Raw genomic sequence first — 14055 nt, 5'->3', positions numbered from 1 at the left:
ACGTGTTTAAAAATATTTAACACGTTCACTGCGGGCCCAATTTTGAAGAACTTTCAGCTGGTGCGGCTGAGGTCGAATCAGCCTCAAGCTGAACATCCTAGTAGTGCGGTTGAGGCCTTTTCTGCCTCATGTTCATCAATATTTTTTACAATATTGAGTCAATGCTTCGCAGACATAAAGAAAGTTATATTTGTCTTTGTCATACCTCATACGGTTAAGTGTAAACAGCCGCCGCACTAGAGAGAAAACACGAGTTTTACGCACCGCACCAGTGCAAAGTCTACCATGAGGCTGAATCGACCTCAAGCCGCAGTGAACGTGTTAACAGCCGCTGAAAAACAGGACGGTTATGTCCACGTGTCCTTACGTATCCTATTTAAAATATAAATGAATGCGTTGCAGGCGAGCGAACAGTCGTTAGCGATTATTGGTGCGTTGAGTAAATTACAATTCGGCGCGCGCGGGCCATTAGCGCAGGCGTCGCGTACAGAGCGTCGGCCGGCGGCGATATATTTTGAATTATACTCGCGAACTGTTATCGGCTGATAACGGGCGCGCGAAGTTTAAATTAGTTTTGCAGGTTCGTTATTTATGTTGCGGTGACCTCCGCACTTCGTGCACTTGCTCGCGTAACAAGCGAACTACTGGATAACGTTCCACGTGAACTATTTTCACTCTAATTTATTTGGTAACTTTTACTCGGTTTTCGTATGACTCTTAAATGAATTGCAGTTATCTTATCATCATTTTAGTATTAACATGTCGACTATTGAACTTTGTCTTCCCCCATTATAAGACAATTTGGAAGCGGCCTTCCTCCAGCATTTCCCAAAGACCTTAACAAGGTTGTATGACCACCTAGTAGTATATCTTACGCTTCTGTTACCTGTGGTTTTCATTCTAGAATAGTAAAGTTCCAGCGACGATCTGTTCTGCGCTTTATTTGGTCTTTTCACTTCTACCTGCCAATCTACTGAGTAATGTCAGTTAATTTCGTTTGTCTATCGATTCCTAATTCAGTTTTTGAAGTTCCGTGCTCCGCCCGTGGCGCAAAAATATGGTCTCTCTCCATGTCTGGGGCTCGCAGTGACGGACCATGTATTTATGGCGCAAGTCATCACTGGTGACACATTGGTGGTAGACCTAAATAACCCGAGGGCAGAGAGATATATTTAAAAATTTACACAGAAAAAAATACAATCCCAGACTTAAATCCCAGACAATGTGTACTGTCAAATTGATAATAAGTAACATATTCATTACATAAAGTATTATTAAGTTACATTACAATTAACGGATTAAGTAAGCCCATGCTTAAACCATAAGCAACACAGGTACAGGGGTAGTGCCACTTTAAAAACAGTGAACATGTAACAATTGTAATTATGTAAGTTGTTTTTAGTGATAATCCTTATAGAAGTGAGATTCCTGAGATACAATCTTATACATGTAGGATGCTCAATGGAAAAATACCCGAATTTATTTCTAAAACTTTTGATATAACTTAGACTTAACAAGTACTCCTCCTAATCACAACAACAACAGCCATCTGTCAAAATTTACCGGAAGATATTAGATGCTTTTTTATAAATGTTGCTGGTCAAACTAAATACACCCATATATAATTCACATTTTGTGTATTAATTACATATGTTTGCTACTGTTTACAAACAAGTTTCTGCGTATCATAATAGCACACTGCGATCGCCAGCTCGTCTGCCAATTGTGGCGATTATGTTATATCCCCCCATAGATATATTTGAGGGAGCTCTACAAATTTTTGTGCAATTTGTTGTATTCTCAGTTGATGATGCCATATAAATAAAATAAATATAAAAACAGCCTTTATCACTACTACGACTTATATTTTATATTTAATAATTTAAATCGCTAAAGATACTATTATAGATCTTTTTTATTACTGTATATACTTTTTCATAAAATAAGCATACAGTGGGTTAGAAAATTTAAACTATTTGTAACAATAACTGAAGTAAAAAGTTATTTTGAATATTATAATTAGTACTCGCCTCTGGGTTTAGGCCTCTTCTAAACCTTTCCATTTATCACCTTCCCTTTGATCCAATATGGATATTAAAAAAGTAATTATAAAGTAAAAGTAAATAAAACCAATTTTAACCCTTTATTTATAATTAAATAAACAAGTGAGTGTACTCATTACGCCTTATAATATGCTCAATAATTGTAATTATTATTAAAGGTTTAGTTAATGTGCCCTTTATGTATATTTTCCATTAACTTGATTATTTCAGACTTGTTAATGTAATTTTATATTAGTAATTTCTTGTAGAATAATATTGTTATTGAGTAGATGTGTCTTTACGTTTATTGAGAGACTAACAACAGAAAACCTTAAATGCTATTAACTATTACTGTATACTATATAACGCATTATATGGCGGTGCGGATTCTTACTTCTTTCTCTATCTCTCTTCTTGCGTCGTATTCCTCACTACTTTCTTGATGCCTTTTCCCTTTTTTATGGCGCTCGTTTTTGGGCACCTCCCCTGCAATGAGTAAGCGAGGGCGTTACTTGTTACATGGCTGAATATTCTTATAGTCTCTAATATACTGTTTACGTAAATTGAACATAAATCTTATCTTGCAGGTCGTTCAGAGCCGGGCGTAGTGCCGTCGATCGTGGGCTTCACGAAGGACTCGGTGGCCCACGAGTCGGACCGCCTGGCGCCCGGGGACAGGATCTGCAGCGTCAACGGGATCTCAACGGCTCGGCTCACCAATGACGAGGTGCTGCGGTTACTCGACAATGTGGAGGAGCGGGCCTCCCTCGAGGTCGAATATTATATGCCCAATTATGGTAAGATTTACTTCTATTACCTTTTAAGTTTGAGATTTCTGTACTTCATTACTCTCCACGAAACAAACCCTAGCTACAAGTGTCAATATATATAAAGTTCTCAATATATCATCATGATTACCAAGCCGGCCGACGCCTACTTCAAGGCACTGGCCTATCCAAAGATCGACACGACCTTGCGCCGGCGCCAACATCGAACGACTTTCCGTGACCTGAAACATGTCGTCGGTCGGTAAAATTTAATTTAATAAAACTATAATATAATCAACACACGTTAGCGGAAAATTCTTAATTTCCTGTAATATGATATAATTAGCCAAATGCTGTTGTAATTAAAAATAATCTAATATTTCTTTTGAATTTGGAATCTGTTTTTTTTAACATTGTGTTCTTTATTTGCGCGTCAATATATTACATTAAAATATTTTGTGATATTAAAATGGAGTGAGGTGATAAAGAGAACCGAATCGCTGTGATTGTATTACATAAAGTAATATAAATTTTAAACCGCATTTAGCGCCATACCTATTTGCACATGTATAGTGAAAGATCTGGTCGTCTATGTAGTGTTCATGTGAAAGAGGCGTTTAAAGCAGTACGGGAAAGAATTCGAAGAAAATTAAATAATCTAATACACTAAACTACACTAAAACTGGTCTTTACATCATGGTCTTATGGTACTAGCTGACCCAAACAACTTTTTCTTGCACGTAATAAATTCGGACCTATGCCAGATAATGTATAAAAAAGTTACATGGAAACAAAGACATTATCGTAATTTCTTTTGATAAACAAGGTTATTAGTTCTGTTTTCTCGTGCGTAAATAAATAACATTGATTGTTTTTCTAACACGGGATCAGGCAACATACAATGAGTAATTTGATATATATGGATCTACAAGATGGTTGCCATACTCAATGACTGCTCTTGCGATATTTATGGAAATTGCAAATGCAATCCATAGTGACAGTTGTATCGTTCTTGTGTCACAGCGTGATCAATGGTTAAAGGAGTTCATTTTTGTATTACAAGTTATGCAGCAGTGCTATAAGTCTAATTTAACTAAATTACTTAAGTAATGTATTATTTTTTAGCGTCCCAAAACTCATTATATATCACAACAAAACTGGCGGAGGTCCCGGTGGAGAAAATTAATGGTTCCCTTGGCGTGACCATACGGGGCGGGCTGCCGGAGAACTCGGCCCCAAGCGCAGACTTGGTCCTCAACAGTCGCTCGCTGGATGCACTGCCTCTGGTTGTGACCCACGTCAGACCTGGTGGCGCTGCATACAACACTTCCAGGATAAAGCCTGGCGATAGATTCCTCAAAGTTGACCATGTAAGTGATATACATTTATTGACTATTCGCGATATCTCTGGAAAAAATTTATTTTATTTTGATTTTCAAAAAACTCTTCTCATTAAAAAATGCTGTTATATTATTGTTAAAGATACACAAATAATAAGGTACGTCCATAGTATATTTACAAGGACCCTGAAAAACTGTCTGTATCAAAGTTTCGACTGAAAAAAGTTTCTAATTCATTTGTAATAAACGGAATAAGGTTTTTTTTAATAAAATGTCGACAAACATTATTGGCTAACATTAAAAAAATCAGAACGCGAAATCAAAATAAATTGACGGAAAAAACTTACCGTTCAATAAATTAATATTTAAAAGATAAGAATCTTTGGCGGTGATGACGCGTGTTTGTTTTGATTTCCTTTAGGCTATATGTAATTAATTGTATTTGTATAAATCTGTATTGTTAAACTTTATTAAAGATGTGTTGTTGTGGAGTTTCTTCCTGCTTCTTCTCCACAACTATAACACCTTGCGAAGCAGAGTAGAGTCAATAGTAGAAAAAATTATAAAAAAATAATTTGTTGACAATCAATATGAGTTTTGTTAAAATTTGAATTATGTTGAATAAATGAGTTTTATCTTTATATTTATCAAATCATAGCATTATTTCGTAGGTTTGGGCATTTAAATATAAACAATATTCAAGAGTTAATTATTTTATATCACCAGCTTGTTATCAGCGGGCTGGCGGGCGGTGCATTTTATTGCATGACTACTACTGCATGTGCGGAGGTAGCTAAATATTGGTCCTTTTCTTACTTAGGTTGGACTTTCGCGAGGTAACGTCTGATTCCATTAAATGCTCTATATTTATCAAATAAACTGTATAATTATCATTCCAGTTCTAAGACATCCATTGATAGACACAGACCCAGTAAGAAGAATTTCAGCATCTTCTGATGAACAACAAAATATTTCTATCGTATTTAACCTTAGTAAACTGTATACATATCTTCGATTCCTTGAAATAATATTAACACAAATATTCCTTACAGATATCCCTAACAAATAAAACGTTATCCGAGGTGCACCAGATCCTACAGAACTGTCCACAAGTGACAAGTCTCACGATAGAGTACGACGTATCTATAATGGAGTCCGTGAAGCTAGCGACCGGACCCCTGCTGATAGAGATAGAGAGGCCGTGCAACGAGGACTTGGGCCTGTTCCTCACCAATCAGCGGTACTCAGACGACGTCTACAGCTCCGGTTCAGACACCTACCAACGGGTTGGAACATGTAACGCTATATATATAGACAGCATACTTCCGGCGAGCATTAGTGACAGGTAGGCGAAATAATACTAGAAATATAGCACTTATTGACCTTTTACTTAAAGTATATTTTTCTGCATAAGGTTGTTAAACATTAGGGCCTTCTTGATCCTTCTAAAAACATCTAGGGTTTTAATATAGCAACAACATGCGTCAATGGCATTCGGGGGACTTAGATTTGACTTTTAACGCCAGTAAGGTAAAAAAATATAACGAGCCTATTAATCACCGAAGCTAATAAATACTGCAGCTTTTGAATTTCAAACTTCAAGTTTTATTTCTCATATGATAATAACATATTTTTTTAAAATATTTATTTACAACAAAATTATTTCGATTTTTTTTATTTATATCCTTTAAAACCAGTACGTCCGTTTTTGACTGTTGTAAGCGAGTGTGGAATTTTTTAAATACTCATCAGCTAGGGTACCACGATATAGTCACCATCTCTTCGATGATTTCTTCTTTCAGTTCTCGTATCGTATTTGGTTGTGTAGACATGACTCTTAAATAATACTTTAAAAAGAAGTACATTGTGCATTAAGAATATAAATATCAATGTATCTGATAATGTACAAAATAATTAATTATAAATTACATACAATTTACACTACTCTTAATTACTACGCCACAAATCTTTACCTGACATGCCGGTCGATAGTCGAATGCATTACTGTACTAAGGTATAAGACGTGTTAAATCACAAGCTATTTTTAAGAAAATGATTATGATATATTTACCAAACCATTGATTATTTGTCCTTCAATTCAATTTTTTTCTCTGTTGTTTTATTCTTTCTGGGGCGAATGCGATCTAATTTAGTTTAATGTTTTTTATTTATTATTTAGTATATATAATAAATTTATGTCCTTATATGTATATATGTTAGTATATATGTATGTTCTATCTATATGTAAGCGTTAACTACCCCTTATTTATCCCTCTACTGTTTTCATACTAAAGCTGTGTTGAAATTGCATCGTGCGATAAGACCGCCCATTGTACTCGTCTTTACTTATTATGCAACTATGTTTATATTTTCTGGCATATACAATAAAGAGTGTTAAATTTAATTACAATATCTCAATTTGAGAAGATCCTCTTTGTTGTTTTCACATTTGCATTCTGTCATGAAGGTGTGGCGCTCTGCATCCTGGTGATCAGCTGCTGGCTTTCGATGACCACGTGATCGAAGGCAACAACTACACGGCCGAAGAGGTGATGTGCTACCTGGAGAATTGCGAGTCCGGCTTCACGAGGCTACACGTCGCCCCTAGACACGTGTTAGCACACGGCGGAAGGTTCACCAGTCGAGGTTAACATTTCAACTTCTTCACTTATTCAAATTCATGAATTCTTTATTCAACATACGTTGAATTACATCTCTTATTGATATGAAGTTAACTCTACCACCCGTTCGGATAATAAATGTTTCAGACGAGCGAAGAACTGACGAAAGAAACTCAGCGATATTACGTATTTTTTCTTTAACATAATAGTTTCTTAAATTATTTACATTTAAACTGCGATTTGTCCTGTATATAATTGCTTTGTATTATATTTGCATGTAATATTGTATAAATTTTCTTGGCAATCCATTATAAATAAAACATAATGATAAACATTAAAATAGCTTGAAGGCGTACACATCGTTCCTAAAGTGTTCTATTAAGTCTTTAATGGAATCAGGCGTTACCTCGCGGAAGTCCATCCTAAGTAAGAAAAGGACCAATATTTACTTTTGGCTATTTACGGTTGACTCTGTGTTTGGCACTAATCGGTGTAACATAACTCCTGAAGATGCCCCGTGGAGGGATGAAACACGTGTTGAGTAATTTGGCGGTGGCGGTTGTGTGATTCGCATTGTTTGCCGCATACGCATTTATCAGCGGGCTGGCGGGCGGTGCATTTTATTGTACGACTACCACTGCATGTGTGGGTGTGGCTAAATATTGGTACTTTTCTTACTTCTATTAATTCATTTACAGAGTAGTTACACCTAGCATACAAAAGTTCTTTGTCAATTTGTTTCGCATCTTACAATGTAAGCTATTTAAGCATTATCTGGTATCCTATCGTATCCTAAAGCATATTCATCGGTTATTGAAAGATTTGCTAATCCTTTAAATTCCAATCTCACGTAAACAATATTTCCTTCTGTAATTTAAATGTTGTATGTCATACTTACATGCCCATGAAAGTAATGTCTCAAGTGCATGTCGCGCCTGTTCAAGTAGCTGTTGGAGGTGCTATGCTCGAACTTGTAGACGACTATATATACATGGGACAAACCTTCCAACTTCTAGAAAGAGATCACTCGCCGAATCTAACCAGAATGAGTAGCGTTCGAGAAGCCGAAATATCTTGTAGTGTAAAATACAACAATGTTTGAATACGAAGGTCTGTGACCGATGTGTCTCGTTGGGCCTTATAAGAAAGCGCAAGGTTACTAAGAGAGTAACAGAGAGGGCTATGTTCCGAGTTTCGCTGCGACATCGAATCAAGAATGAAGAGATCCGCAGAAGAACCAAGATCACTGACGTAGCTCGAAGAATTGCACGTCTGAAGTAACCGATGAACTTTTGGACCGAAAGATTCTCAAGTGACGACCACTAATCGGTAGACGCGGCGTGGGCAAGTTCTCCACTAGGTGGGCCGATGACGTGGTCACAGTACGTCGCTGGACTCGGGCAGTGCAGGACAACGGTCAACGTCTTTGTTCCTTTGAGGGAGGTCTAAGCCTTGCAGTTAGCTTCCATCTGCTGAGAAAAAGAAAAAGACGGATAATATCACATTTCCTATGAAAATAGTTAATGTATTTATTGACTTGCTATAAAAAGTACTATAATGGATTTAACATATCCTTTTCTGCATCACAACCGTAGTTTTTTTATTTTATCTTTGGCTACCAGAGTGAAAATAGATTAGTTTTTTCGTCTATCGTTTAAAATATGTGATTAATAACTCAAAATAGATATTACATCCAACTTTAAATAACGGCGTAAATTTTGACATTTAATGAAATCAAGCGCTACCTTGCGGAAGTCCATCTTAAGTAAGAAAAGAACCAATATTTAGCCACTTCCGCACATGCAGTGATAGTCGTGCAACAAAGTGCACCGCCCGCCAGCCCGTTGATAAATGCGTATGCGGCAAGCAATGCGAATTACACAACCACCACCGTCAAATCATTAAACACGTGTTTCACCCCTCCACGGGGCATCTTCAGGAGTTATGTTACACCGATTAGTACCAAACACAGATGACAGTAAATTTTGATTATATGCATATAATACTCTGCAATTATCACGTGTTTTACAACTTCATTTATACAGACATTAAGTGATTTATTTAAAATTAGTTTGTTGTTTATTTTCGTACATCCGGTCTCTGTTTAATCTGGTTACTAACGCTCGATAGATATGTCAATACAGCGGCACTACGGCAATGCTATTTGCGTATTGTTATGTGCTATTTGGTTAAACATGTATAATATTTTCTAATTTACACATGTATCCTATTCTTTATTCTTGTATTTTTAGTTCAATAATTGAATAATAAAAGTCACTAAAAGGTTAACAAAAACGGTATATTATACTATACTAGAATACTATACTGATGTTAATGCGTAGAGTTATATGTTGATGGGTTTTTTTTTATAAAACTATATTTGTAAAGAACAACTGTTGAGTTTCTCGCCGGTTCCTCTCAGCAGAACTGTCTACCTGTAGGATAACTTTCTGAAGGGAAAACAATGCCGACATTTTATGTTGATTGAAGATTCGAAAATGCTAGTTATATCCTATTTGTATATATATTTTATTAATTTTATTAACCTGGTCTGAGTTTGTAGTTGGCTTCGCTCAGGTGCCAGTATAGGAAAGCCCTGTTTTCATGAACTACATAAATGAACATTTTGAAAGACAGTAAGATAATAACGACATGAATAAATAGATAGTTCTTTATCCTACGATAAGATATATCTTAGTATTCAAAAATTTTCTGCAATTATAACGATTGTTAAGTTAAAATAGTACTCTATTGAAGTAACTCTCGGGAATAATTAAAAAAATACCTTAAACAAGCTGCGAACAAAGCGAGACAATGGAGTGTTCAGATAATACGTATCCGAACAAAAGACTTCGCCAAAGTGTAGTGTTAAGAAAATTTAATTTCTTGTACCAATTATTGTTTATAATTAAACACTGAAGCGTTCACTTCTTTATTTTTTAATTAACATAATTAACTTTTCAATTCACCGAATCCAACTCGAATGGGCAGCGTTATTGAACCTCCGAAACATCTCGTCCAAAATATCGCGAAGATCTTTGTCATTTAACAATTAATTTTATTGTAAAGTATCATCACGTAATAAACTAAAAAATTCCTTCCCGGATGGACTAATTTGAAATCATCGTAGCGTTATTTTAAGTTGAAAAATATCTGGAGTTCCTCTATTTTCTGGATTCAAAGAAGAAAATCATTACCTCATCCACTACAAGTATTATCGCCACTATGACTTCCAGTCTTGCGCCGCCTGCATCCACCGATTTCCCGCGACTTTTACTATGTTTCCGTCCTCCTAGTGGTGGGATTATAATATTAATAGGAACTTCTCTAACTATTACTTATTTATTAATTAAGTTGACCAAGTAGGAAAAGTATACCTGCCCGAAAGCCTGGAACTATTTACAATAGGTCTACTTGCCTCCACCGTCTCCGACAGGAATACTCTTCAAGGTTCGTGCCCTGCGCAAGCGCACTACCTAATTTCACCTAACCATCGGATTCAATTCTCGTTGATAATATGAATAATTAGATAAGTTATGTGATTAAAAAGCCTCTTAATTATTTATTTAATAATAAAGCCTCGTTTAATGTTTCAGAGAACTCAATATCCGGCGCCTCCACACTCAATACTAAGAAACGACAAAGGAATTACAGACAAAGCTCGATGCCGAAATTGGGTTTGCAGGATGACTACGGTAATCAGAAAATATTATCATATTGAAGCACTTGATTAATTTTTATGTTATTTTAATTGTATATAGAGTGAAGAATGTCTTCCTATCTTCTTTTCAATGTTAAATAAGAATTATTTTTAATTTGACCACAATATGTTGCTTGTTCAGTTCCGTCATCATCATCTCGTCCAATAATCCTCAGTGTGTGTGCCAATGATGATTTATGGCATAGAGAAGTGGGCTTTATTAACAAGCTAACTGTCACTCGACGTGACACGGAGAGAGCTGTGCTTGGTCTCTCTCTTCAACATCTAATCAAAAATGACATCGTAAACGAGAGATTTTAAGTTAACCTTGAAATTGTCATCAATGGCAATGAGACGCAATACATTTATGATAAAAATTAAGAGAGAAGTTTAAATGTGGAGCGTAAATATGATTAATTTTAAATGATTTTGATTTAAAAATATACATTAAAAATTTGCGGTCTCTTTCCTATCTTTTAACATTAGCGCAAAACAAACTTTGTCTCTATACATAACATAGTACTTTAGTTTTACATTGATATTAATATCAGTGTTGAACATTCTCCCAAGATATCTTTTTTGCAACGGCCGGCAGTAAAAATCGTTTTCAATTTTCATTTTCCAAACAAAAGCGTACTAAGTGAGTCGACCCAAATATTTTTTCTCTATACAGCAAACAAGGGATCTTTATATTCGGGCAGCTCCGATGTTTGTTTAGGACTATTGTCTCTCAGCTAATTCCTGTAACTAGTTTACTAGTTTGCGCGCAAACAATGTAATGTATTTACACGGAATGTTATTTCGATGTAATGAATTCAACAGATAATCAACAGAACTACATGAATTTGGGCGTCTGTCGCACCGAGTCCTTGAATATACAGCTGGACGTGCCACCTGGACAGAACAGTGGTCTGGCAGTCCACGAGGAGAACTCGATCCTGGTGATATCCCATGTAGTGCCACAATCGCCGGCATATAGGTAAGTATAGACCACATTGATGGATGGGCCTGTGAGCGTAGTGCAGGGTAGATGGGCCTGTGAGCGTAGTACAGGATGGATGGGCCTGTGAGCGTAGTACAGGAATCAACAGTAATGATATCACCATACACGTCGACTGACCACCCCATTGACTGGTAGACTGACAGCATAGTTCAGGTCGCGGGAAGATTCTGGATCCGGGCAGGGCAGGATCAGCCATCGAGGGTATCTTTGGGGAGTCCTATGACCTGACCTGTCCTATATTAATTAGTTATATATGTAAAAACTATATTTCGGTGAATATATTGCTGATTTGGCAATTCATAAACGTACACTTTATGCAAAAATTATGGTTTCAGAAATATTCCAAAACACATATTACTACATTTAAAATTAATTATTGTTTACTTTCTATCCTTGCAGAGTTTTTACTGCCAGAAGTATTGAACCTGTTGTAATAAGATATAGGAAACATGTAAAATATTTCAATGCGATAACTTTTACATGGTTAATGAAAATAGATGTAAAAGCTTCAAAGATTTTTTCTTACAAATGAGCTATAAAACTTATATACGAATCATATGTATAATACAAATAAATTATATTAAAATGATATATTTCGTTTTTAGATCAGGTTGTTTGCAAGTTCGGGACCGTGTGATGTCGATCAATGGACACGAGAACCTGACGCTCGACGTGGCCAACGAGATCCTGCAGCGCAGGAACGACTCGCACAACCCCAAATACCTGACTCTGAACGTGGAGTTCAGCATGCCCAACACCATCGAGGCTTCCAGCGGTGTGTTTAATGTGAAGCTCGCTAAGACCTCCGCTGGTCTCGGGGTCACAATAACTGGTAAACCTTTATTCTACTTCATTTGAAATAGAAGCAAATTCCATTAAAGTTAACATACAAGTAGCCCTCCTACAACACGGTATCCTATAACACTGTTTCGCTATAAGGGGTTGAGAAAACTGGAAATATTTTGTAGAGACAACACTGCATGTACTCCTACAGCCTTGGCTAGACTTGCTGGCCTAAAGATAAGACGTAGCGGAAATATATATTAGTTCTTAAGCGTACGTGTAACCAAAGCTTTATATAGTGCAAGATATTGTGAAGGATAAAAGGAAAGAATAAAAGAAATTGAGAAGAATGAAAGTGAGTGTAGAATAAAGATAAAACCATGAAAAAAGTAATTGTAAATAAAGTCCCTGTCCCAAACAAAACAGGGGTACGAGAGGCTCCCAATAGCGGGGGCCATAAAAAAATAATAAAATAAGCTTTATATAGTAAGTTTAGCGCACAAGGCGGTACACCTTATACGTATTATGTATCGCAAGCCATGAACCTGCATTTGAGATGGTTTCCAACAGAGACGGTTCACTACCTTGACCTTAGAGTAATTTACGGTCGGATGAAATGGCCGATGCAGCTTTGCGAGCCACATGCACGATGTCACTTCCGACTTGCTAGAAGAATAACACGGTTGTTCTTCTTGTCAGGGCTTGTGTCCTCTGTAGGTCATTAAGTTATGCCCAGTTAAAGTGGGAACACTAGACACTAGATTGCTACTTAATAAGCGACGCCTACAAAAGTTCTAGTTTAAGACACGTGTGTGTTTTTCTCGAAGAGTCAGTCAATTTTTCGTGTGGTTTTACTTACGTTGGTTGATTATACTGAGCAGTGTCAACAAATACAGTCATTAAATTATAATTGCGCTACATTAAAATATTTTTTTTTACTTTGTGTTGTTTACACATAAATATTTTTAATAAAAATAAACTTATGTCGAATTAACAAAAAATAAACAATAAGTTTTTGGAACCATTTTGACTTTTCTTCACACAACACTGCATTTTATAGGAATCTAGCTACCGTGTTGTAGGAGGGCTGCCTGTATGTTTACTGTCTTTAAACTATTTAGTATTAAATTTTTATACAATTTAAATGAATTAACTAAATTCCCAAGTAAAATTAAATTGATATGTACTTTTGATCACTTTTTGAATGTCAAGGTTAGATTGCTAGAAAAACCAAATTAGATGTAAAGTCAAATTGGGCATTCCTATAACGATATTATTTTACTTAAAAAGCTTTATGCCAAACGCGTAATATGAAAAGTATTCACAAAAACCTTAGTTCATGAGCATATAATTTGAAATAAATAACCCTTATTTATGTAATGAAATAGACAAGATAGATGAACTGTCGTAGAATGTAATTTAAATATCTAAAAGGCTCGATAATATTTCAGGCTGTAAGCAAAAATTACTAAGCAACGAAGAGCCAATGATGATTTCTGACATAAAAGCGGGCTCCGTAGCGCACCGCAGCGGCGCGCTGTCCCCGGGGGACCAACTGCTCGCAATAAACGGACAACCCCTGCATAATTTATCCCTGGTAAATAATACAACTTCTACAATGTTCCTTATTGTTGCAATGTACACTAATATTTTATTAATTAAGCCAAGATGTTGCTGTGTATATCGAGATATATATATCTGCTAATTAAAGTTGTGTACAGCATTAAGATCTAATTTAATTAATCAAGCAAATGTGCCAATGCTTTTTGTTTCGAACTTTCATAGCGATGTACCAAAGT

At 36.0% G+C, this 14055-nt stretch overlaps 1 protein-coding gene across 1 annotated transcript in view; it reads left to right on the top strand.

The window, feature by feature from the left end:
* Grip (Glutamate receptor interacting protein) overlaps positions 1-14055 on the top strand; it is a 69197-nt gene that overhangs the window by 43918 nt on the left and 11224 nt on the right. The window contains exons 2-9 of the mRNA XM_068774525.1: positions 2630-2839; positions 3935-4179; positions 5202-5494; positions 6617-6795; positions 10367-10465; positions 11293-11449; positions 12079-12305; positions 13708-13853. Coding sequence (XP_068630626.1) covers positions 2630-2839; positions 3935-4179; positions 5202-5494; positions 6617-6795; positions 10367-10465; positions 11293-11449; positions 12079-12305; positions 13708-13853 — 1556 coding nt within the window. The remainder of the gene's footprint in view (positions 1-2629; positions 2840-3934; positions 4180-5201; positions 5495-6616; positions 6796-10366; positions 10466-11292; positions 11450-12078; positions 12306-13707; positions 13854-14055) is intronic.

The sequence above is a fragment of the Battus philenor genome, unplaced genomic scaffold (genome assembly GCF_028537555.1).
Source record: "Battus philenor isolate CCGP_79_NKW_IND1 unplaced genomic scaffold, ilBatPhil1.0.hap1 SCAF_7, whole genome shotgun sequence".
NCBI classification, from domain to species: Eukaryota; Metazoa; Arthropoda; class Insecta; order Lepidoptera; family Papilionidae; genus Battus; species Battus philenor.
Note: the sequence above shows the minus strand (reverse complement) of the source record. Positions and strands in the feature narration are given on the sequence as shown.